General features: G+C 39.6%; 1 protein-coding gene across 1 annotated transcript in view; it reads right to left on the bottom strand.

Moving 5' to 3' along the window:
- SLC9A9 (solute carrier family 9 member A9) overlaps positions 1–25,643 on the bottom strand; it is a 630,868-nt gene that overhangs the window by 589,077 nt on the left and 16,148 nt on the right. The window contains exon 2 of the mRNA XM_054700753.1: positions 16,929–17,131. Within this exon, the coding sequence (XP_054556728.1) occupies positions 16,929–17,131 (203 nt within the window). The remainder of the gene's footprint in view (positions 1–16,928; positions 17,132–25,643) is intronic.

Here is a 25,643-nt window from a genome sequence, read left to right as displayed (position 1 = left end):
CATCTACAGTGCTCTGCAAGTTGGCTTTCATAGTTTCTAGAAAATACATCTGTGATAACACTTTAAGTCCCTTCTGGAACTAGGCAAATGGAAGGTCAGATGGATGAAACCCTCTGTTACTATATATGGACAAAGCTATAAAGACCCAAGAATCACCACCATGAACTTGATAGCCTAAGTCTTGATAGTCTAAGATCAGGCACTATTGGGAGGTAGGGGTAGGTGGGACATGGGTGGGCATTCCAGTTTTGAGAGGTATTTTCTAGGACTTGAAACTAGTAAAAGCCATTCTCTCTACTCCAGTAGCCACCTTTCTTCATACTAAATGTTGTCATCTTAGAAGGAACACCAGTCCTGCATTCAATTTAGTCACATACTGTCTCATGGCTTCTTTCCTTTCCCAACCAAGAATGAGTATGAAAGATGTCAGTACAATCTATACTTAAATCATATGGCACACCAAGGGACGACTTTCCCCAATAGCTTTTACATTATTTTGAGTAGCTAGACTAGTTTTTTTTTTTTTTAAAGATTTGTTTATCTATTTATACAAGCACTGGGGTACAGTCAGAAGCACGGGAGGGTGAGAGAACTCACCAGAGCCAGAGCGGAGAGCAGAACAGGCAGACTAATGAAGTACACTGCTGAGGGCAGCAGCGGGCGGGAGGAGAGGTCTGCACGCCATGTGGGACCCTTGTCTGGCGGCCGTGGATCGAACTGGTGCTGCAGAGGCTGTGGGCAGCTTCACAACCCAGCGCTCAACCTCTGTGCCACTGGGGAGGCCCGCTAGACTAATTTTTAAGAAGTAAATTTGCCAGTGGGTTAGAATGCAATCCCTGCTCCAAATAAATGTTTCAATAGTCAGTTTTCTTAGAACATGAGTCCAGAGTGATGATCTGTGAAGAAGCAAACAGTCCTCTCTGATAAGGTCAGAAGAGTTTCTGAGTGCTGAATTCGAAACCTTATCTCAGAAAGTCAAGCAGTAGTGGCAATGGTTAAATCCAAAATTTCTCAAACATAACTAGTGAAGGAACACTGGCTAGGAGGATTAATCTTGCAGTTTGGGATGCTCTGAGTTAGAGTCAAAGTGTAACAGAATAACTCTTTGGTGCTAGGACTATGCAGTCTGAAGGCAAGTCTACAAAAATGGCCAGAGCATTAAGCTGAGCATGCCAGCCCCTGGACAGAAATTTCTTGTCATTTTCTGAATTTCAGTCCCCATTCCAAGTTGACAATCTCTTCTTATCCTTCACTATTCTTTCTTGCAGCCAACAGAATTTTGCAGGATTTTTTGTACAGACAAAATGATCTTGAGTATCAATGAAAACTACCACAAACAGCAAGAAACAGAAAAAATGACTGCCAGAAAGTGAAGCCATTTACTGTTATTTAGCTTTACCCTCTAATTTGAAATTCTTTTCTGCCAGATCTCTATCTGGCTCACATCCAACTTCATTCAGATCTCAGCTCCAACTTCATCTCCTCAATGAGGCCTTCCCTCTAGGACATATTTTAATATCCTATGCTTTCCAATTTCTCACATTTCTAACTTTTCTTCATAGCACATACCACATAGCACTAAATTACAAATGTTGATTTGCCCCTTTTTATCTCTCCCTTAGAATCTAAATTTCATGACAGCAAGGACTTTGTTTTATTTGCTGCTATACTGGCAGCTCCTATACCAAGTGCCTGGCATGTGGTGAATTCCAATAAGCATTTGTTGAATAACTAATTGAGTGAAGAAAATCTAAATTGTTCAAGACTATGTTAAAATTTAATGGAACTAATCATCAGGGAAATGCAAATCAAAATCACGATAAGATATCACCTCCCACCTGGTTGAATGACTATTAGCAAAAAGAGAAAATAACAAAAATAGGGTATGGAGAAGGGTGTGCATTGTTGGTGAGAATATAAATTGATAAACCCACTATGGAAAATAGTATGGAGATTCATCCAAAAAAAAAAAAAAATACCATATGATCTAGCAATCCACTTCAGAGCATATATTCAAAGGAAGCGAGATCACTATCTTGAAGAAGTTTGTACACCCTTAAGTTCATTTCAGTGTTATTTACAATAAAGAGTACATGAAACAATCTAAATGTGAATTGTTGCATCAATGGTAAAGAAAAAGTGAAAAGTGGCATATATATCTAAAAAAATTCAGCCATGAAAAAGGAAATCTTACCATTTGTTAAAACATGGCTGACACCACACCCCGTGAACGGGAGCTGTGGAAAACCCTGCAGGATTCACCGCTGCAGTGAGCGAACGGGTCCCGGCGCCATTAGAGAACAAAAAAGACTCTGGAGACCTGCACTCAGCCCCGGGCCGGCCGGTAAGCTTGCGTGGAAAAGCGGTGCGCTTTGCGCGCTTGAAAAGCAAACACGGATCCGGATCGCAGGTGCCCAGGTCCCCACGCCTGCGACCTAGGCTTGCAGGGAGACGCACGGAGGCCCTCACTGAGGTGAAAGTCCCTCACTGAGTAAGCAGGAACCAGGCGCCCAGGCACGGGAGCAGGGTGCAAAAGGCGCCATTCCCGCGCCACTGAACTGGGCTACAGCCTGCGTCCGGGACCTGAGGGCTTTGGAACTGAGACTCAGGGTACGAAATTCGGGGTGTGGGTTCTCCACGACGGTGGGGCACAAGGCAGACACAGCACCCCAAAGCCGTTGAGGTTTACCGTACCATTCCCGCTCTGTTCCCTGTCCCACGGGGGGGGGGGGGGGGGGGGGGGGAGGAGAGCGAAAAACAGCCACCCCAAGGACAATAGGAGAGATCTCTGGCGCCACCTAGCGACCAGAAAAAAAAGTCACTAACACCCCATAGAACAGGGAAATTTCGGGCAGAAGGCTCCCAGAGGAGACAGTGGCCAGCTGGGAAGTTAGCCCACGCCAGGCCCCTTCCGACCAGCAGTCTGAGACCAAAGAGGGAGCAGGCACCCACAGCCAGGGCGGACCGGGCACTCAGAAGAGTGTGCCTGAGACCGGATGCGCAGGGACTGAGTCCTGCGTTGCCATTTTATAACAGGGACATTTCTTCAGTAAAGACTGCCTGAAACCAGCAGAAAGCTCCCTCAGAAGCCAGAGATGGCTCCTGGAGGAGCCAGAGGGGAGCGGAGAAGTTCACCCAAGATGCTGGCCAGTCCGTGCATACGACAAATTAGAAAACAGACAGTAGGGAGTAGAAGAACCACACGCAACCTAACAACCCCTCAGGAAAAGAGCACACCACAAAAAGAAAACCACCCCCCAGATTGCAACGACAGTAACTTGGAAAAACTTCTGAGCCTTCCAGAAAGAGAATTTAAAATTGCCATGATTAAAAAAATGACAGAACTTATAAAGGAAAACAATTATCAGAAGAAGGAAATTGAGTTCCTAAAGAGGGAAGCAAAAGAAACGCAGGAGATCAAAGAATTAATGGAGGAACTAAAGAACTCTGGGAAAAGCAATGAAAGCAGAATAGACGAAATGGAAGAACGAATAAGTACTCTTGAAGACACAGAAATAAAAAGAACCAAAACAGAAAAGGAAAGAGAAGTACGAAGGAAAAAGAACGAAGAAAGACTTCGGGAACTATCTGACTCCATGAGGAGAGGAAATATAAGAGTTATAGGAATACCAGAAGGAGAGGAGAGAGATGTAGGAACAGAGAAAATATTCCAGGAGATAATTGAAGAGAACTTCCCAAATGCAAAGAAGGAGCTGAAAATTGATATACAAGAAGCAAGAAGAACACCAAACTTCCACGACGAAAGGAAAAATACAGCAAGACACATAATAGTAAAGTTCCCAAGAATCCAGGACAAGGAAAAAATAATGAAGGGAAGAAACAGATAACATTCAAAGGGAAACCAATCAGGCTGACATCAGACTTCTCTGAAGAAACACTACGGGCAAGGAGAGAGTGGAGGGACATAGTCAACAGACTCCAAGAAAACAGATGCCAACCAAGAATACTCTATCCCGCAAAGCTCTCCTTCCTCTATGAAGAAAGAATAAGGACCTTCCCAGACAAACAGAAACTCTGGAATTTCATTACAACTAAACCCCCACTCCAAAAAATACTACAAGGAATCCTAAAGCCAGAACCTCAGAGGGACAAATAACAACAAAAGAAGGCCAAAAAAAAAGTTATTAAAAGAATAAATAAATAAAATCAAAGGAAAGACAAACACAATGGCAAATACAGATGCTAACATATCAATATTAACTCTAAATGTAAATGGACTAAACTCTTCAATAAAAAGACACAGAGTTGCAGCCTGGATTAAGAAACAAAACCCAACCTTTTGCTGTCTCCAGGAAACACATTTAGCTGCAAAAGATAAAAATAGGCTCAAAGTCAAAGGATGGAAAACAATCCTACAAGCAAATGGACCAAAAAAGAAAGCAGGAACAGCTATACTTATATCAGATAAAACAGACTTCAAACTCAAAAAAATAAAAAGAGACCCCAATGGCCACTACTTTATGATCAAGGGGACAATACTTCAAGAAGAAATAACACTCATTAACATATACTCACCAAAAGAAGGAGCACCAAAATATATCAGACAACTGTTGTCCTCTCTGAAAACAGACATCAGAGAAAACACATACGTAGTGGGAGAATTCAACACACCACTATCAACAATGGATAGATCAACAAGACAAAAAATAAGTAAAGAAACTAAAGCTCTAAATAAGGACCTAGAGCATTTGGGCTTAATAGACATTTATAGAACACTAAACTCCAAAAAAACGGAGTACACATTTTTCTCAAGCGCACACGGATCATTCTCCAAGATCGATCACATACTGGGGCACAAGACAAACATCAACAGATACACCAAGATTGAAATCATACCAACCATCTTTTCTGACCATGAAGGCATCAAAGTAGAAATAAACCATAAAAAGAAGGCAAGGAACTTTCCTACCTCATGGAGGTTAAAATCCACTCTACTGGAAGACCACTGGACTAATGAGGAGATCAAAGAAGAAATTAAAAAATTCTTTGAATTGAATGACAAGGAGGACACCAATATCCTAAATGTATGGGATGCAGCAAAAGCAGTAATAAGAGGAAAATATATAGCAATAGAAGCTCACATCAAGAAACAAGAAAGAACTCAAAGAAACAACCTAATCTCGAAGCTCAAAGATCTAGAAAAAGAACAACAAAAAAACCCCAAAACCAGTAGAAGAAAAGAAATAATAAAAACAAAAGCAGAAATAAATGAAATTGAAACTAAAAAAACAATCCAAAAGATCAATGAAACCAAGAGCTGGTTTTTTGAAAAAATCAATAAAATAGACAATCCCCTAACCAGGCTCACAAAGGAAAAATGGGAGAAAGCACAAATAAACAGGATCATAAATGAAAGAGGAGAAATCACAACGGACACAGCAGAAATCAAAAGAATAATCAGTAACTACTATGAACAGTTATATGGAAACAAGTTCAACAATCTAGAGGAGATGGACAAATTCCTACAACTCTACAATCACCCAAAGCTAGATAAAGAAGAAATAGAACACCTAAACAGACCAATTACAAGCAGCGAAATTGAAATGGTAATCAAAAACCTCCCCAAAAACAAAAGCCCAGGACCTGATGGATTTACAAATGAATTCTACCAAACATTCAGAGACGAATTAGTGCCTATCCTTCACAAACTCTTTCAAAAATTTGAGAAGGAAGGGACAATACCAAACACATTCTATGAAGCCAACATTACACTAATACCAAAACCGAACAAGGACAACACAAAAAAGGAAAACTACAGGCCAATCTCCCTAATGAACACTGATGCAAAAATCCTCAATAAAATTTTAGCTATCAGAATCCAACAATGTATCCATAAGATAATTCACCACGACCAAGTAGGATTCATTCCAGGGACACAAGGATGGTTTAACATCCGAAAATCAATCAACGTTATCCAACACATCAACAAAAAGAAATATAAAAACCATATGATAATATCAATAGATGCTGAGAAAGCTTTCGACAAAGTGCAACACCCATTCATGATAAAAGCCCTTGAAATTCTTGGGATACAAGGAACATACCTCAACATCATAAAGGCCATCTATGACAAGCCAACAGCCAGTATCATTCTCAATGGTGAAAAGCTGAAAGCAATTCCATTAAGATCTGGAACAAGACAAGGATGTCCACTTTCACCACTGCTTTTCAATATAATACTGGAAGTCCTAGCCAGAGCAATAAGACAAGAGAAAGACATCCAAGGAATCCAAATAGGAAAAGAAGAAGTCAAACTGTCACTATTTGCAGATGATATGATAATATACATAGAGAACCCCAAAAAATCCACAGAAAAACTAATTCAACTCATCATCAGTTCAGTAAAGTGGCAGGATACAAAATCAACACGCAAAAGTCAGTAGCCTTCCTATACGCAAACAATAAATCTGAAGAAGAAGAAATCAAAAAAACCATCCCTTTTATTATTGAAACAAAAAAAATTAAATATTTGGGAATAAATCTAACAAAAGAGGTAAAGGACCTATACAAAGAAAATTATAAAACACTGTTAAAAGAAATAGAAGAAGACACAATAAAAGAAATAGAAGAATAGAAGAAATGGAAAGACATCTCCTGCTCATGGATTGGAAGAATAAACATTATTAAAATGGCCATCCTACCAAAAGCAATATACAGATTCAATGCTATTCCAATCAAAATTTCAATGTCATTCTTCAAAGAAATAGAACAATTATTGATGAAATTCATATGGAATCACAAAAAAACCCGAATAGCCAAAGCTCTGCTGAAAAAAAAAAGAAGGGAATGGAGGCATCACACTCCCAGACTTCAAACTATACTACAAAGCCATAATCATCAAAACTGCATGGTATTGGAACAAGAACAGACATACAGACCAATGGAATCGAATAGAAAATCCAGAAATAAACCCACAGATTTATGGTCAACTAATCTTTGACAAAGGAGCAAAGACTATGCATTGGAGCAAAGAAAGTTTGTTCAATAAATGGTGCTGGGAAAACTGGATCGCTACATGCAAAAGAATGAAGCTTGACCACTACCTCACACCATACACAAAAATCAACTCAAAATGGATTAAAGAACTAGACATAAGACCTGAAACCATAAAATACATAGAAGGAAATATAGGCGAAACACTACGTGATTTGCACATCAAAGACATCTTTACAGAGACATCACCCAAAGCAGTGGTAGTGAAGGCAAAGACAAACAGCTGGGACTACATCAAATTAAAGAGCTTCTGCACAGCAAAAGAGACAAAAACAAAAACAAAGAGAAACTCCACCAACTGGGAGAACATTTTTGCACCCAACACTAATGATAAAGGACTGATCACAAAAATCTGCAAAGAGCTGATGAGACTCAACAACAACAAAGAAAATAATCCAGTCAAAAAATGGGCAGAAGAGCTAAAAAGAAACTTCTCTGAAGAGGAAATGCAAATGGCCAACAGGCATATGAAAAAATGTTCAACATCACTTGTAATCAGGGAAATGCAAATCAAAACTACCATGAGATACCATCTTACACCAGTGAGAATGGCACATATTAAAAAAACTAGCAACAACATATGTTGGTGAGGGTGTGGAGAAAAAGGAACTCTCCTGCACTGTTGGTGGGAGTGCAAACTGGTCCAACCACTATGGAGAGCTGTGTGGAGATTTCTGGACCTACTAAACATAGAGCTTCCATATGATCCAGCAATTCCACTCCTAGGTATTTACCCAAAGGACACAGAAACATCAATTCGAAAGAACACCTGCACCCCTATGTTTATAGCAGCACTGTTTACAATAGCTAAGCTTTGGAAACAGCCCAAATGCCCAAAAATAGATGACTGGATCAAGAAGATGTGGTACATATACACCATGGAAAATTACTCAGCATTCAAAAAAGATAAACACATGCAATTTGCAGCAACATGGATGGCGCTGGAAGGGATCATGCTCAGCGAAATAAGCCAAAAAGAAAAAGAAAAATAACGGATGGTCTCACTCATAGCATGAATCTAGAAAACTTAAATAAGGGACCAGGAAAATGAATGACTATAAGAAAGTGAAAATCAAAATCAACAAAAAACTATGAACCAGAGACACTTTTTGGGGGTGGGGGTGGGAGGGTGGGATTGGGGTCAGAATGGGGGGGTTGCAATTGTATGGGGAATATAAAAATAAAATTTATTATTATAAAAAAAAAGACAAGCTATAAATAAATAAATAAGATGCAAAAAAAAAAAAAACATGGCTGAACTTGAGGATATTATGCTAAGTGAAATGTCAGACAAAGAAAGACAAATATAATATGATCTCACTTATCAATGCATGTGGAATATACTAAAAAAATCAAACTCATGGAAATATAAAACATAGGTGGTTGCTTGAGGCTAGGGGAGTGAGGTGGTGAAATAGGTGAAGAGGGATCAAAAGATACAAATTTCCAATTAATGACAAATAAGTTCTGGAGATATTATGTGCAGCGTGGTAACTATTAGCAATGCGCTATTATATAGTTGTAAATTGTTAAGAATAGATGCTAAAAGTTCTCATCACAAGAAAAAATTCAAACTGTGAAGTAATGGCTGTTAACTAATTGTGGTCATCCTTTTACAATAAGTACACATCATCAAGTTGGATACCTTAAATAACTACAATGTCATATGTCAATTATATCTCAGTAACACTAGGAAAAATGAAATAAATAAAAGATACCATTCAAAGCAAAAAAAAAAAAAAAATCCATGAAATTTTTAGGTTTGAAATATTTATAAAATTGGCCTCCCTGGTGGCACAGCGGGTTGAGTGCAGTGGGGTGAAGCTGTTCCCAGCCACTACAGGGGGGGTTTGATTCCTGGCTGGCCAGGGAGATTCCCATATAACATAGTAAACCTCTCCTGTCTCGCCCGCTGCTCCCCTCAGCAGTGTATTTCGATCTGTCTGCCTGTTCTGCTCCCCGCTCTGTCTCTGGTGAAACCTCTCACCCTCCCATGCCTCTGGCCTGTACCCCAGTTCTTGTATAAAAATAAATAAATCTTTAAAAAAAAAGAAATATTTATAAAATTATTTCTTAAGCCAACATTCTGCAAAGTTGAACAAAGGTGGAAAAAACACCTAAAACAAATAAAAATATTGTCTCTTTATTAACAGCAGATATCTTACCTAGGTTTAGAAGGAAGGGAGTTAGGTCTAACCAAACAGCTTCATTCCACTCACTGCTGAGCTTATTCCCCAAGACCATCTCACATAGTAAGAGCCAAACCTTGTTACGTAGAGAAGTAAACCATGAATTCCTGTTCACTAAAGAATGGAGGAATAATTGATAGAATACTACAAGTGTTTCTCTAAGCCCCAAGTGCTGATTTATTATGATGCTTGTTTCTCTCAATATGCCTCTAACAGTTCTAGAAGAGACCTTGCTCCAGTTTTTTCTTTTTTTTTTTAAGATTTATTTATTTATTTATACAAGCACTGGGTACAGTCAGAAGCACGGGAGGGTGAGAGAATTCACCAGAGCCAGAGCGGGGAGCAGAGCAGGCAGAAGGACCGAAGTACACTGCTGAGGGGAGCAGCAGGCGGCAGGAGAGGTCTGCGCGCCATGTGGGACCCTCCTCTGGTGGCCGGGGAGCAGCCGGGGATCGAACCGGCGCCGCAGAGGCTGCGGGCAGCCTCGCAACCCAGCGCTCAACCGCTGCGCCACCGGGGAGGCCCGCTCCAGTTTTTTCTTAATCCTACCCAAGTGTCCTTGCATCAGATGCAGATATTTTTCTGGTGGTCCAATAATACTTTCTGGTCAAGTTTTACCTGTTACTAGAAGAGCTTTGCCTTCTGACCTCTGCAGACAGAATAAGCAAGCATGGGGAAGAACTGAAAGAAAAAAGTAACTTATAAATAAAGATATGAGAATTAAAACTATAAACCAGAAAAAGTCAAAATCACCATTGGGGAAAGTTGGACAAGAAAAAGCTAAGATATTGATGTTTTCATGCTACAAATGCAAAATTATTTTTGAAAGTCATATGATTAGTTGGTGCTATAAGGGTTTCCTTAAAATATCTCTAAAGTATACAGTATTATCACCACAATTGGTAATAGCTTCACTGAACTCTTTGCAGTCTGGCAATTCTCTATCAAAACAAGACAGGACAAATTACTCAGCAGTGTAACTTATTCCAAAATAACTTCCCTTACCAAATGATAGTGTCACTTGTCAAACAGGAAGTGAAGACTTGACAAAATGTTCATTGGATAATTTCCTTTGACTTTTTACATTACAGTCAATGATAAGAAGTATAAATTTAACTGTGCTGACAACTGTTAAAAATTTACTGTGAGTGCAAGACCTTTCAGTTCAGTGACCTGCTGACATTTCCAACTCAATCTGGTAAACATACAATGTGTGAAATGAATCATAAATAATTAATGCTAGATCCATCCATCAATTCATTCATTCATTCATTCATTCATTCATCAGTTTTAAATTGTACTTGTGATTTCCCTTTAAAATCAGTCCTTTCCTTGAACTTCTAACTTCTTCATTCCTGCCCCACCACGTTCTGTGAAACCACAAAACCAGGAGAGCAACGTAAGCTGTTTTCTAGTCCTCCTTGTGCTGAACTGGCCTAAATTCTATGGTCACTTCCTTCCTTCCATCTGCCTCTCAGTTACCATCCAAGCTTAGGCTTCCTCTGTCTCTTTGCTTTCACTCTCTACACTTTACCCCTCACCCTAATTATTCCTTCACTCTTGTCACCACACTCTTCCACTGACTACAAACATCGTGGGCATTGCTGAACTTGACATGCAAAGGTTTCCATAATCAAGCTCTGATCTTATTTCCAGCCTTCCGATTCACTGGTCTTCCATACTTCAGTAAGTTGGAAATGTTTTTCTCTCTTAGAATATTTTCAACCCCCTTTTCAAACTCTATTTTAAGCTTTTCCCTCTGCTTTGAAAGTCTCTACCACCTCCACCTACCACAAACATCACTGCCACAGAATCAGTCAAGTATCTTTCTTTGAAATATTTCTTATCACCCCTAAAAAGAAATAATACATCCCCCTTCTGAGTGCCTGTGGCCTTCTCCTTTGATACCTGCCTATGGTGTAGTTTTCATAGGCTGGGCTTTACCCTGATTTACCAGAAAACTCCTTCAGATTATAGATCTTATTTCAGAATTGAAATCAATGGTACTCACTCTATTCATTTGTGTTGAAAGTGAGAGAGAAAATATTGAATAGTGATGGAGAAAGTTCTCAAACTCTCAATTTTAAAACTTCCTAATGATAGGAAATTCAGAAATACCTAATAAACATTTTGATGTTTCTATATTTTATATAACAAAGTAATGTTTGTAAAGCTATTCTTTAATAGAATATAGATTCCACTAGGTTAAAACTCGTTAAGGATACATTGGATCCACACCAAAAAATTACAAATATACAGGAAATGTCAACTGGAAAGATACAGAACAGCACAATTTAGATTTATTCTATCAGGAGGTTGTTTCACTATCTTTAAATGAAAATATTTTAAAAAAGAATTTTTTTGACACATTTACCTGCATAAACAAAACAAGTTTGATATGTGATATTTCCTGAAATTTTTATATGGTTATGCAAAGCATAAAAATATGCTATTTATTTAAATGCCAGCAGTTCACATGTTTTCCAGTTTTACACCCTCTTAATGGAAGTAACTCAGGGAGCCATCAAGCCTGGGACTGTTCCTAGTATCTTCCAAGAGGGGATTCCATAGCACAGGAATTCATTCCAGCTTTTCTAAATACAGAAAACAGGAATTTTATCCAAGCCTCTAAACTACATTCTTCTAATTGAAAGTTAAACTCACTTCCTCATCCTGTAATGTAACTTTTAAAAATAAAGGACAAATATCCACTTTAATCTGTACCACAAAGGAAAAGGACCCAGAGGGGCCACATTGATAGCTTCTGAATCATCACCACACTGCACTTCTTCCTGTGGTTCTGACCATACAAAACTCCTTTGCTCTGAGATGCTGGGCCTCTTCCTGTCCTCCAACCACCACTCTCCCTTCAGCTCTAGTTCTCACCTCCTCCCCCTATCTCACTTTGTGAGTCCCCAGGTGTCAGCCAAAGACACGCTGCTGCCCTTCTCTGTCAACAGAGCCACTGGGGAAACCTTTCCAATGGTGAGGAGATGACCCTGGACCCATCATATAATTTCTCTGTATATAAATTTATTACCTTCATGTGCACAACTAAGATCAGATAGTATGTTAGTTTCATTTAGCTCTATTACGCCTAAGACACTATGACAGACACCGAAGACACACTGGTCGTGAAATATCATGATCCATACCTTTGTGAAGTTTACAGTCTAGTAAACAATAACAATGTAAGAAGGACAATGATGTGTGTGTCTATGTCTGCGTGTGCGTGTGTGTGTGCAAGCATGTACATACGCACACATGTAAGAGAGAGAGAGAGAGAATGAATAATGTGAGAAATTTGTCGAAGAGGGAAATCTGTCCTTCTTTGAAGAGAGAGCATTTCAAATCCAAGCTCTAGGGACAAAAAGATTACAACAATTGAAGAGCAGACATTTTAGTCAAAAAGCAAGACATGCAGAGGTCCTGAAGCAAGAAAGTGCTTGGTGTGTTTGAGGAACAAAATCGAAGGGGCTGGTAGATGTTCAGCAGTGGAAATGAGGAGAAACACAGAAATGGCCTGGCTCTTCACCATGTTCATCCAACACACCTGGGATTAAATCAGTGATTCCCAAACCTGTCTGCTCATTAGAATTGCCCAGTAATCTAAACATTCCAAAGCTCAGGCCACACCCTAAAGCAGTAAAATCACAGACTTCAGGGATGCAGCACAGGAATCAGGAATTTTTTGAAGCTTCTGGTGATTCCATAATGCATACAAACTTAAGAACTACTGACTTAATAAATTTTAGTGCTTAAATTCCTGTTTTGTTCATCTATGAGAGGGTTCAATTTCAGAAGCAGTCTGCCACACCATGTGGGTAGCTCCTTGGCCAGCTGGGGATCAAACTCGTGTTACAGTAGCTATGGATTTCTTCCTGATGTTTAACCCCTTGTGCCACTAGGGAGGCCCCACCATTTCATTTAAAGATGAAAAGAATCCTACAAAATAAGTTCTAATCTCCCCCATGTTACAGATAAAAAACTTGGAGATTAAAAAGATCAAGGAGGGCCTCCCCTAGTGGCACAGGCGGTTGAGCACTGCGCTGTGAAGCTGTCCACAGCCGACAGCGCCAGTTCAATCCCGGCCGGCTGATGAGGGTCCCACATGGCATGGCAGACCTCTCCTGTCGCGCCCACTGCTCCCCTCAGAAGTATGTTTCATCAGTCTGCCTGTTCTGTTCCCCACTCTGTCTCTGGTGAATCCTCTCACCCTCCCACGCATCTGGCCAGTACCCCAGTTCTCATATAAAATAAATAAATAAATCTTTAAAAAAAAAAAGATCAAGGAACTTTCTAAGAAGGTATGGAAGATCTCTCTGGTCCTGAAATTTCCCCCCATTCCTCAATTTTACCTCCCTATAAACATTCCAGGGGACCCTTCTTTGGAGTTCTTTTACATCTGAGATGTACTGATTGATTAGTTCAATGTACTGATTGATTAGTTCAAGTTCAATAACTTGTTGCATGCAGTAGAGAAATCCCAGAAAGGAAGACAGGCTATACATTGCTCATTTTCACAGACTGATGAGAGTGTCCCCACAGTGTCACATAAGTAACAAATGTGTATTAAAATACTCTGGACATTTATAGATAAGCTCCTTTCAACATAAAGGCATTTAATAAGCATTGGTGGACAACCTTTCTCCTTTAGCCATGAGAGGATTTTCTCTGGGAACTGAGTTGCCCATTGCAAACACTGGATGCCTGAAGCAACTGCTAATTGTGACTTAATGAGTCACATGATTTAGGAATTAGCTAATTGAGCTGTTCAAGGTCAAATGTGTATTCCATGTGCAGATCCACACACTGAAAAGTTTAAGGTGGGGAGTGGGAGGTCCCAACAGCTTAGATATTTTCTTTATCTCTTGCATTAATTGTCTAAAAGCAAACACTTGACTTTGGTTGCTGACAAAACAATCAATATGTAACAAACAATATGTAACAATCAATACAGTAACAAAGTTTCTGAATAGGTGTTTGTTGGCAATCATTAAAGAATAAAATTGCTATACTGAAAGAGAAAACTGATTACATTTTGGGAGTTCAATCTGTTTGCTGCTTAAAAATGCAGATAAAAAAGTGTAAGAAAGGGCCTCCTTGGTGGCACAAAGGGTTAAGACACAACCTACGAGGCTATCTGCAACCACTGCAACATGAGTTTGACCCCTGGCCAGGGAGACACACACATGGCGCAGAAGACCTCTCCTGTCTCGCCTGCTGCTCCCCTCAGCAGTGTATTTCAGTTGATCTGCCTGTTCTGTTCCCCACTTTGTCTCTGGTGAATCCTCTCACCCTCCCATTCCTCTGGCCTGTACCCCAATTCTTATATGCATAAATAAATAAATCTTTAAAAAAATTTTAAAAAGTATAAGAAATTGTAGGAAATAGTTATGTCCACATACAGTGTTAGATATAAAGCACAATTGAAGAGTGGTTTTTTTTTTAGATTTATTTATTTATTTATTTATTTATTTATTTATTTATTTATGCAAGAACTGGGGTAGAGGCCAGATGTGCAGAAGGGTGAGAGGATTCATGAGAGACAGAGTGGGGAAGAGAACAGGCAGACTAGCTGAAATACACTGCTGAGGGGAGCAGCAGGTGCAACAGGAGAAGTCTGCCACACCATGTGGGTATCTCGCCGACTGGCTGGGATCTAACCAGTGCCACAGAGGCTGCAGACAGATTCACAGCTCTGCGCTCAACCTCCTGCACTACCAGGGAGGCACTGAAGAGGGTGTTTTAATTAAAATACAATGCTGCCAAAATTGTCATCTAAAAATATATAATAGGTAACATCTATTATTCATATAAACAAAAGAATCACATGGAACAGATAATCCAAAACAGCAGATCTAAAAATTGCATCTATTTATTTTAAAAATATAATATTTAATTTGCTTTTGTGTACCTTAAATTCACTTTCCTAAGTCAGATTAGGCTAATACCTTAATTCATATTACTTTACTGCATTCTTACCAAATGCTCAAGGAGTGTTCACCTAGAAATTTGCTAGTGAAAGATAACGTGGAAAAAAAAACTGTAAATTAACAATCTTGAAAGAGTAAAAATAATAGAAAAAGTGACTCCCCTCCTGCCACAAATCTTTCAAAATAGAAAAAGATGTATACAGGGCCTCCCTAATGGCACAGAGGTTAAGCACAGCACTATGAAGCAATCCGCAGCCTCTGCAGCACAAGTTCGATCCGCACCGGCTGCAGAAATACACACATGGCAGGGCAGAAATACACACATGGCAGGGCAGACCTCTCCTGTCTTGCCCACTGCTCCCCTCAGCAGTGTATTTCAGTCAGTCTGCCTGTTCTGTTCCCCACTCTGTCTCGGGTGAATCCTCTCACCCTCCTGCACATCTAGCCTGTAGCCTGGTTCTTGTATAAAAATAAATCTGGGCCTCCCCTGGTGGCACAGGCAGTAAAATGCAGTGCTGTGGAGCTGTCCACAGCCTCTGCAGTGTGGGTTTGATTCCAGCCAGCCTGGGAGCTACCCACATGGCGCGGCAGACCTCTCCTGTCTCGCCTGCTACTCCCCTCAGCAGTGTATTTCAGTCAGTCTTCCTGTTCTGTTCCCCACTCTGTCTCTGGTGAATCCTCTCACCCTCCCTTTTATCTGGCCTGTACCCTGGTTCTTGTATGCATGAATAAACAAATCTTTAAAAAAATTAAAATAAATTAAAGATAAATAATAAATAATAAATAAATCTTTTATTTTTTTTATTTTATATAATTCTTACATCTTTTTTCATTTTTGCACAATGTATGCATTTTCATTTTGGTTATATTCCTCATACAATTGCACCCCCCCCCTTATTTTGACCATAGTCCTTCAGCTCCCTATCCCTCTCCCCTCCCCCCCACCCAGTAGTGTATCTCTGGTTTATAGTTGCTTGTTGATTTTGATTTTTACTTTGTATTAATTAGTCTTTTTCCTGGTCCCTTGTTTAGGTTTTCTAGATTCCTGCTATGAGTGAGATCATCCGGTATTTTTCTTTTTCTTTCTGACTCATTTTGCTGAGTGTGATCCCTTCTAGCTCTATCCATGTTGCTCCAAACTGCATGTGTTTATCTTTTTTGATTGCTGAGTAATATTCCATTGTGTATATGTACATTTATTTTAAATAAATCTTTAAAAAAAAAGATGATGACTTTCAAAAGGAAACCTGTACTCCTATGCTTACTGCAGCACTATTTACAACAGCTAAGATATGGAAACAACCCAAATGCCCAAAAAAACCCAATCAAGCTCTCTTGAGTGTGAATGCATCAATGTATTCATAAACAGTCAAGGGGTCAGTGCTTTGTGTTGCAGCCCAAAGCTAGTCCCCCTAGATGAGGTTTGCAAATGCAATTTTTTTTCATTCTCCTACATTTTCTTTTTGGCTTTAGAGTGGAAGGAAGTAGTCAGCTAGCAATATACACAATGGCACCTAAAACTTCAATCTAGTATCATTAAAGGCAGAGTCAGCTCTATTATGTTCTTTTAAACTATTACAACTGTTTGCATTAAAAGAAAAAAAAAACAGCATTGAGCTTGCTCTAAGAGTAAAATTCATCAATTAAGTCACCCCACTAGTGTGTTATTACTAAAGGGCATATATTTTTGTATGTATGTAAAATGCAAGACCTTTTTAATGGTTCACATATAATGGTTCACATATTATTTATACTGGAAAAAAAAATCTATGACCAATAGGTCCCTTACCTTTTCAAGTATAGCATTGCCTTGGTGAGGACTGATGTTATGCCGGCTTATTTCTCTCTTGTATTTATATTCATATACTTGGTCAGTGATATTAATCAATAAAGTTGATGGACTGAAGTTCAGTTTTCCACAATCATAAACAGTTCCACTTTCAATATCAGTTGGTGCTGTAGCATAGCGTAAGATCAATCCCATTATGAGGCCTAAAATAAAATATATATATATAAATAATTATATTAAAGAAGGTAATCTAAAATATTCCCTATTAGATTATTTTAAATATGAAATTTAGAACTTGTAGAAGGGGCAAGGGAAAGGGTTGGTCATTGTCTGGTTTAGAAAATGGCTCACTCTTCTATAACACCAGTTTGATAGGTCTTAAAATAGTTGTGGTGGACACTATACCTTGACTATCAAGCATGTATGATCCTTTTATTCTTCCTAATGAACCCATGCATTTTGGAGAGTAGAGCTACCCACCTCTTTTGTCCTTCCAAATGCTTCAGGAAAATTTTTGTTCTGCGAAAGATACTGAGTAATCTCACTAGTGAGGATATGGAATTCCCTTGTGGAATGTTCTGGTCCACAAATCAGCATGTATCTAAGTCAGTTCCTTCAGACTAAAAGGAAGCACTTATACACCTGGTTGGGGGAAAGGCATTTAGGCATTTTTTCTCTCCCTTAGGAGAGAAAATATGCTTTCTATTATTTCTGTAATGTATGTTAAAACGTTAAGGAAATCTAATTCATGGACAAAGTCAATAAAAGAAGATGATAGGACCAAGATGCAGACAGAATCCAGCCCAAGATTTCACTGAGCCAATAATCAACTATTTTTTTTTTTCATAAAAGAACTGGGGTATAACAAACAATAAATCTGAAGAAGAAGAAATCAAGAAAATCATTCCTTTTATTATTGAAACAAAAAAAAATCAAATACTTGGGAATAAACCTAACAAAAGAAGTAAAGGACCTACACAAAGAAAACTATAAAACACTGTTAAAAGAAATAGAAGTAGACACAAAGAAATGGAAAGACATCCCCTGCTCATGGATTGGAAGAATTAACATTATCAACATGGCCATCCTACCAAAAGCAATCTACAGATTCAATGCTATTCCAATTAAAATTTCAATGTCATTCTTCAAAGAAATAGAAAAAATATTGATAAAATTCATATGGCACCACCAAAAACCTTGAATAGCCAAAGCCCTCCTGAAAAAAAAGGAAGGGAATGGAGGCATCACTCTCCCAGATTTCAAACTATACTACAAAGCCATAATAATAAAAACTGCATGGTATTGGCACAAGAACAGACCCACGGACAAATGGAACCAGATAAAAAAACCCAGAAATAAACCCACAGATTTATGGTCAACTAATCTTTGACAAAGGAGCAAAGAATATGCATTGGAGCAAAGAAAGTTTGTTCAATAAATGGTGCTGGGAAAACTGGGTTGCTACATGCAAGAGAATGAAGCTTGACTTCTACCTCACACCATGCACAAAAACCAACTCAAAATGGATTAAAGAATTAGACATAAAACCTGAAACCATAAAATATATAAAAGGAAATATAGGCGAAATACTACATGATGTGCACATCAAAGACATCTTTACAGACACATCACCCAAAGCAGTGATAGTGAAGGCAAAGATAAACAGCTGAGACTACATCAAATTAAAAAGCTTCTGCACAGCAAAAGAGACAATAACCAAAGCAAAGAGAAACCCCACCAACTGGGAGAAAATTTTTGTACACAACACCAATGATAAAGGACTGATCACAAAAATCTGCAAAGAGCTGATGAGACACAACAAAAACAAAGAAAATAATCCAGTGAAAAAATGGGCAGAAGAGCTAAAAAGAAACTTCTCCAAAGAGGAAATACAAATGGTCAACAGGCATATGAAAAAAGGTTCAACATCACTTGTAATCAGGGAAATGCGAATCAAAACTACAATGAGATACCATCTCACACCAATGAGAATGGCACATATTAAAAAAACTAGCAACAACAAATGTGGCGAGGATGTGGAGATAAAGGAACTCTCCTGCCCTGCTGGTGGGAGTGCAAACTCGTCCAACACTATGGAGAGCTGTGTGGAGATTCCTCAAAATACTAAAGACAGAGCTTCCATATGATCCAGCAATTCCACTCCTAGGTATTTACCCAAAGGGCACAGAAACATCAATTCCAAATAGCACCTGTACCCCTATTTTTATAGCAGCACTATTTACAATAGCTAAGCTTTGGAAACAACCCAAATGCCCAAAAATAGATGACTGGATCAAGAAGATGTGGTATATATACACAATGGAATATTACTCAGCAATCAAAAAAGATAAACACATGCAATTTACAGCAACATGGATGGCTCTGGAAGGGATCATGCTCAGCGAAATAAGCCAGAAAGAAAAAGAAAAATACCGGATGGTCTCACTCATAGCAGGAATCTAGAAAACCTAAATAAGGGACCAGGAAAAAGAATAACTATAAGAAAGAAAAAATCAAAATCAACAAACAACTATGCACCAGAGACACACTATGTGGGGGAGGCGGAGAAAGAAGGGATTGGGGTCAAAATAAGAGGGTTGCAATTGTATGGGAAATATAAAAATAAAATAAAATAAAAATGGCACATTACAAAAAAAAAAACAAAAAACTGGGCTATAGGTGAGAGGATTCACCAGAGACAGAGTGGGGAGCAGAACAGGCGGATTTATTGATATACACTGCTAAGGGGAGCAGCGGGTAAGACAAGAGAGGTCTGCCACACCCTGTGGGTTAGCTCCCTGGTCATGGATTGAACTCAGGCTATAGTGGTGATAGTGCTGAAACTTAACTCCTAGGCCACCAAGGAGGCCCCTGAATAAACTTATTTTACATTTACCCAAATTCTAGGCTTCTTTTATGTGATTTGATACATTATCTCATTTTTTAAAACAAATTTGAACCATGTTTTTGCTTTCCTGTAGCCATATACTTTCTAATTGTTAGAAGAACAGCAAAGAGCAAACTCTGAGCCAGTGACTGTTATGCTGATTGGACTCCACCCCCTGATCTTACCAGTCTCCACCTCCACTTTTGAGCTGAGGAGATCACAGATTGCAATTCCCAGCATGCCATGAACCTGACTTCCTAAACTGGGGAGGAGGTTGCTCGGAGTCAGGGATGGAGCTGAGTGTTGATCTTAAAAGACTGAGGACAGTTGGGCTTCACTCTGTTTTTTGACTGGCTTTGAAGTGCTCTCTGGCCTCCACTCAGCACTCCTGGTAAGACAGATGGCATCCTGCTATGTATTGAACAATTAGCCTCTCCTCCCTCTCTCTCTCTTTCATTCACTCTCTCCATCTCTCCCTCCTTCTCTCTTCTCCTGATTCCCCTGCCCCTTGTGAATAAATCTTTTGTTTTTTTAATCTGTCTCTCTATGTCTGCTTTTGGGTCTTGTCCCAGGTTCTTAAGTGTGCAGGTGAGGACTCACACCCCAGGCCATCCTGTTTCCCCTAGGGTGGCCCTGTAACATAATGACACAACATTCCTTTTAGATAAATGAATCCATGTAACAATCTTTGACTTTTAAAATTACAAATTACGTTAGGATGTTCATGGTAGTCTGATAACTATTAACTCTTTAAATATTATGGATTTATTAACAAACAGCAAAGAAACTTCTGAGGTAACCATCCCTTATTTAAAACAAGGATAGATGTATGCATTTTAGAATATTTCCACAGATTTTACCTTTCTACTGTGAATCCAGCCATCTATTAGCCTTACATTTACTTAATAAAATATTTGTTGGGTGCATATTTTGTGCTATGCATTTATAAAACCATTTTGATATGAGAATTTTTTAAAAGTTTAACAATAACATGTACATCTCCAAGCATGACTGAGTAACTCAACCATATGCCATATGGCTTTAGACAACATTTGAAAGAGCTGCTAAGATAATGGAGGTGGGGAAAAGAAAGAGGAAGTTCAATAAAGGAGTTTATTCATTAGATGGCTGGATGCAGATTTAAGTTTTGCCTTTTCTACCAAAAAGGTCTTCCTGGGAGGGGCCTATTGATAGAGAAGTTTACATATTAAAATCAAAAACAACTTCTACGCAACTTCAGAGCCCTTGCCATGAAGTAAACCTCTTGACAAAAAGATCAGGTTTTGTATCACCATAGCCCTGCTTTGAAATTTCTGAGGAGCTTCCACAATTAAGAAATTGAGTCATTCAGGCCTCACCGGTGGCTCAGCGGTTGAGCGCTGGGTTGCGAAGCTGCCCGCAGCCTCTGCAGCGCCGGTTTGATCCCCAGCCGCGGGCAAGGGTCCCACATGGCGCACAGACCTCTCCTGCCGCCCTCTGCTCCCCTCAGCAGTGTACTTTGTCAGTCTGCCTGCTCTGCTCCCCGCTCTGGCTCTGGTGAATTCTCTCACCCTCCAGCACTTCTGACTGTACCCAGTGCTTGTATAAATAAATAAATAAATCTTTAAAAAATAAAATAAAAAAATAAGAAATTAAGTCATTCAATTATTTTATAGAAATAGTACTGAGAATAGATCAGTACAACTAGATCAGTACAATTCTGAATACAGCCCTGCAGGCGGGTCCCAAAATCATGCCTATATTGTACCAGTAATAAGAGACATTTCTATGGAAACAAAAGAAAAAGAGGTGCAAGTTTGCTACAATTCTAATAGGGAATCCTGAGGGAAGTTAGTCAAGAAAATTTCTAGTTGTCAGATCAAAGTATCTCCAATAGTGTGCTATGCCAGCGCCATAGGTCAAGTTTATAAAATGAAGACCCATATGCTAATTATAATCTAGCACAACATGTACATTGTAGATGCATGACTAAAGAGTACCCAGGACCCCAAACTATTAAAGGGAAAAGCCCATTTTGTACTTTCTAAGTTCCAGACACCCATGTGCACAATTGCAAAGAAAGCACTCTTAAGGTATTTGAAGACATATTTAATTGTTGTGAAAATTCAAAGGGGCAACAGAGAAAAAGAGGACTTCAAATAACATTGCCAATCAAACTCTGAAAGTTATTCCCTTATGGGCAAATGCCCAGCAAAGCAAGGTTGGCCCAGAGCAGGGCAGTTGAGGGCCGAAAGCCATAAGTCTAAAGCACTATCCAGCAGGGAACCAAAAGAAAGAGGTTTAGCAAGTCCCACAAAGCTGAATAGATGAGACCAAAAAAATCAGAATGTACAATAAAATCCACTATGAGGTCAAAATAAAGGCTACTACTGTCTCTGTCAAAATATTAAATCTGCCAGCACCAAGGACAGGTAGCTTCCACAAGTATCTTTCATTAATCTATTTCTTCTCCTTATCTCTTCCTTCCTCTCTCTTTCCACCTCCAATTTATATCTGCCTTTCTCCTTCTTACCCAGCTGCCCCCCATTCAGGAAGTCTGTTTCATGGCATGCAGGGAGTTACAAGGTCCTTGAGATCTGCTTATTGTGGAGAAGGCCATGGAGTCTGTCCAAGACATCATTCATTGGCTTGGAGTTTGCTCCCCACTGTTCCTCTGACACTATGACAGCTGGTAAGTACTTTATTACATAAGTGTAGAGAAGAGACACTCCAAATTCCTTTCAATGATGTGAAGCTTCAGATGAATCTTAAAAGGTCATGTAAAAGTTGTTCAGATGAGCTGAATCAGGGATTGAGTTGGGATGCAGGCTGCACACACATAGATAGCACATGGAAAACAGCAGAGACAGCAAAAAGTTCCTCCGGATTTACTCTCCCTGATGAGTATAGTTGTTGGGAAGTGACAACTTAGCCAGAGGTTATATTTCCCGACCATCATGCATCTGGTTGGGTTCTCAACAATGAAATATAAACAAAAGCGATGTGGGCCACTTCTGGGTCACAGCACTGAAGAAGTAGTCAAGTTTAATCTCTTCATCTATCACTCAGATGGATAAGAAGGAAACAAAGGCTTCTAAAGGCAGACAGAGTAAGTGAATGAAGGAGTCTGGGTTCCTGAGACACCAGGAGAGGGGAAACCATCTAGCAACCAGAAACACCTACCTTGGACTTTCATGGGAGTGAAAAATTAATTTCTATTTTGTGGTCACTGGAATGTTAATGTTTCTGTGTTAGCAGTCACCAGTGATAAACTAACTCATGCAATATATAAATACAGAGGGACTTAAGAAATCTGGTGGATTTAGTAAGATTTAGGGAAGGAGAGTCCACCAGATTTTCATATTACAAATATCACGTTGGCAACAATGTCGAGAACTTATTAGAGTGAAAAGAATTAAAAAGATTTCTTACAGGAATAGTTTTACCTTACTTATTTCTCATTCAGTATTTGGCACTCTTCTCCGAAAGAGTCAGAAATACTGTTTCCTAACCTTTGAGTAAAAACAAATAAGTGATGAATATGTAACCACGACTGTTTGATTTGCCACAGAACAGTAAGCAGCGTTCCATGTAGAATCTTGACCAATAAAACTAGTGAGTAAAGAGAAGGGGAATCACATCATCTATATTCTAAAGGGTTTTGGCGTCTATGTAAGAACATCACTCACTTTTCCAACACTCTTTGCCTAGGAATGATTCCTTTTCTAAAAATTATTCAGAAATTATCATGGGTGATACTATGACCTCTGACTTTTTTTTTGAGTGGGATATAAAGAAGGCAATAAAAGACACTAACTGCATGGAGCCTGGATAGAAAGGACCTGAATCAATATCATTCCAAATGGAGTGCTGAGTTAACATACTCCAGCACAATAGTGTACAAGAGCAGGTGGCAGATTAAACTAGAATTGTGAATAGGAAGAAAATGCTAATGAAAGGAGGTATTTTAATACCCACACAGAGATACAGGATAAAGAAAGCACCTAACATAACACTTGTGCATAGAAAGAAGACTGGGTGCTATAGCTTATGAATACAAACTATCACTTGCATTGGTCAGCCAGGAGCCAGCCCTAGAGAAAAGCAGACACCTCGCCCAGCAAAGCAATGCCAGCAGCACACACATGTACAGTTCGCTCCTACTTTGACCAGTTGATGGCATCACCTTCTCCAGGCAGAAACTCTAGTCTAAATGTATTCCTGGCCCTATAAGTCTAGGCATCTGGTCGACTAGGGTGGCAGAAGTGTGGGCCTGTTCACAGCCCTGACTTCTCTCTAACAACATAAAAGTCCCCAGGATGGTGCTTGGACAACGAACTTCATCCCTAAAGCAATCTACTTTACGCAGTCCATTTCAAGTCTCCCCTGTGGGGTATACACTCTGATGAGGCCTGTGCTTATTGATCTCCCTTGACTTTGAGTCATTACAACACTAACAGTTTGAAACACACACTGTATGGCCCAATTTTATAAAGACTTAATTGTTCAGCCTTGCTTTGCAGACCTTGGCTTTGTTTTCCTCACTAGACAATGAGACTGTTTAGGGTAGAGATTCTATGCTATTATTCATTTCTTTTCCTCTAGAATAGGCAAACACTTCAGGCAGAGTGACAACCCAATTTTATCCAAGTCCACAAACTCCCTAGGAGGCAAGAAGAATTCTCTGAGCATATGTAGCGGGCAGTGACCAATACTTTAAAGAGTCCTAAGGAAGGTCCCTCACACCAAATGCTGTCATGTCCCTGCTCTCACAGAGCTTGTGCTAGAACACTCATGAAACAGATGCCTAACAGGCAGGGGGCAGGGGGATGTACGTTGGAGGAGGAAGCAGGGAGGAAGGAAGGAGGAAACAATCTTGAAAGGACTCAATATGAAGAACATTTAGAAATTTGAGGCTTTGTCTTTCCAGAAAGGCTTTCACTTTCTCCTCCACATTAAAAATATGAGTAAACTTCACTCCCTCTCTCTTCATTTTAATTTCACGCCACCGACACACAGGCATTGCTCTAGGTCTTGTGGGAGGTATAAAAATAAATAAAATATGGCCCTCTCCCTAAAACAATAAAATATCTTACTCCTACCAGCTTTTTCCCTCTTTTCCAGTTCTATGATTGATTTCCATCAAGAAATAAATTACAAATGTTTCCTCAGTCTCTGCTTATATTAAGCTTGCATTTCATAACCAATACCCTTGCATCTTTCAAAAGTCATTCTACTTAATCCTGAAGCATTTTCTTTCTTTCTTTTTTAAACATTTTTTTATTTTTTATTTTCTTATTTTTTTTTAAAGATTTTATTTATTTATTTATACAAGCACTGGGAACAGTCAGAAGCGCGGGAGGGTGAGAAAATTCACCAGAACCAGAGCACGGAGCAGAACAGGTAGAAGAACCGAAGTACACTGCTGAGGGGAGCAGCGGGCGGCAGGAGAGGTCTGCACAGCTTGTGGGACCCTCGGCGGCAGCCTGGGATCGAACCGGCGCTGCAGAGGCTGCGGGCAGCTTCACAACCCAGCGCTAAACCGCTGCGCCACCGGGGAGGCCCCTGAAGCATTTTCTTTTCTTTTCTTTTTTTTTAAAGATTTATTTTTTTATTTATTTATACAAGCACTGGGTACAGTCAGAAGCGCGGGAGGGTGAGAGAATTCACCAGAGCCAGAGCGGGGATCAGAACGGGCAGAAGGACCGAAGTACACTGCTGAGGGGAGCAGCGGGGCGGCAGGAGAAGTCTGCACACCATGTGGGACCCTCCTCCAGAGGCCGGAGAGCAGCCTGCAAGCAGCTTAGCAACCCAGCGCTCAACCACTGCGCCACCAGGGAGGCCCTGAA

Source organism: Talpa occidentalis, unplaced genomic scaffold (genome assembly GCF_014898055.3).
Source record: "Talpa occidentalis isolate TD23 unplaced genomic scaffold, MPIMG_talOcc4v2.1 talOcc4.4, whole genome shotgun sequence".
In the NCBI taxonomy this organism is placed as follows: Eukaryota; Metazoa; Chordata; class Mammalia; order Eulipotyphla; family Talpidae; genus Talpa; species Talpa occidentalis.
The sequence above is the reverse complement of the archived record's forward strand: the minus strand, read 5'-3'. Positions and strand labels throughout refer to the sequence as shown.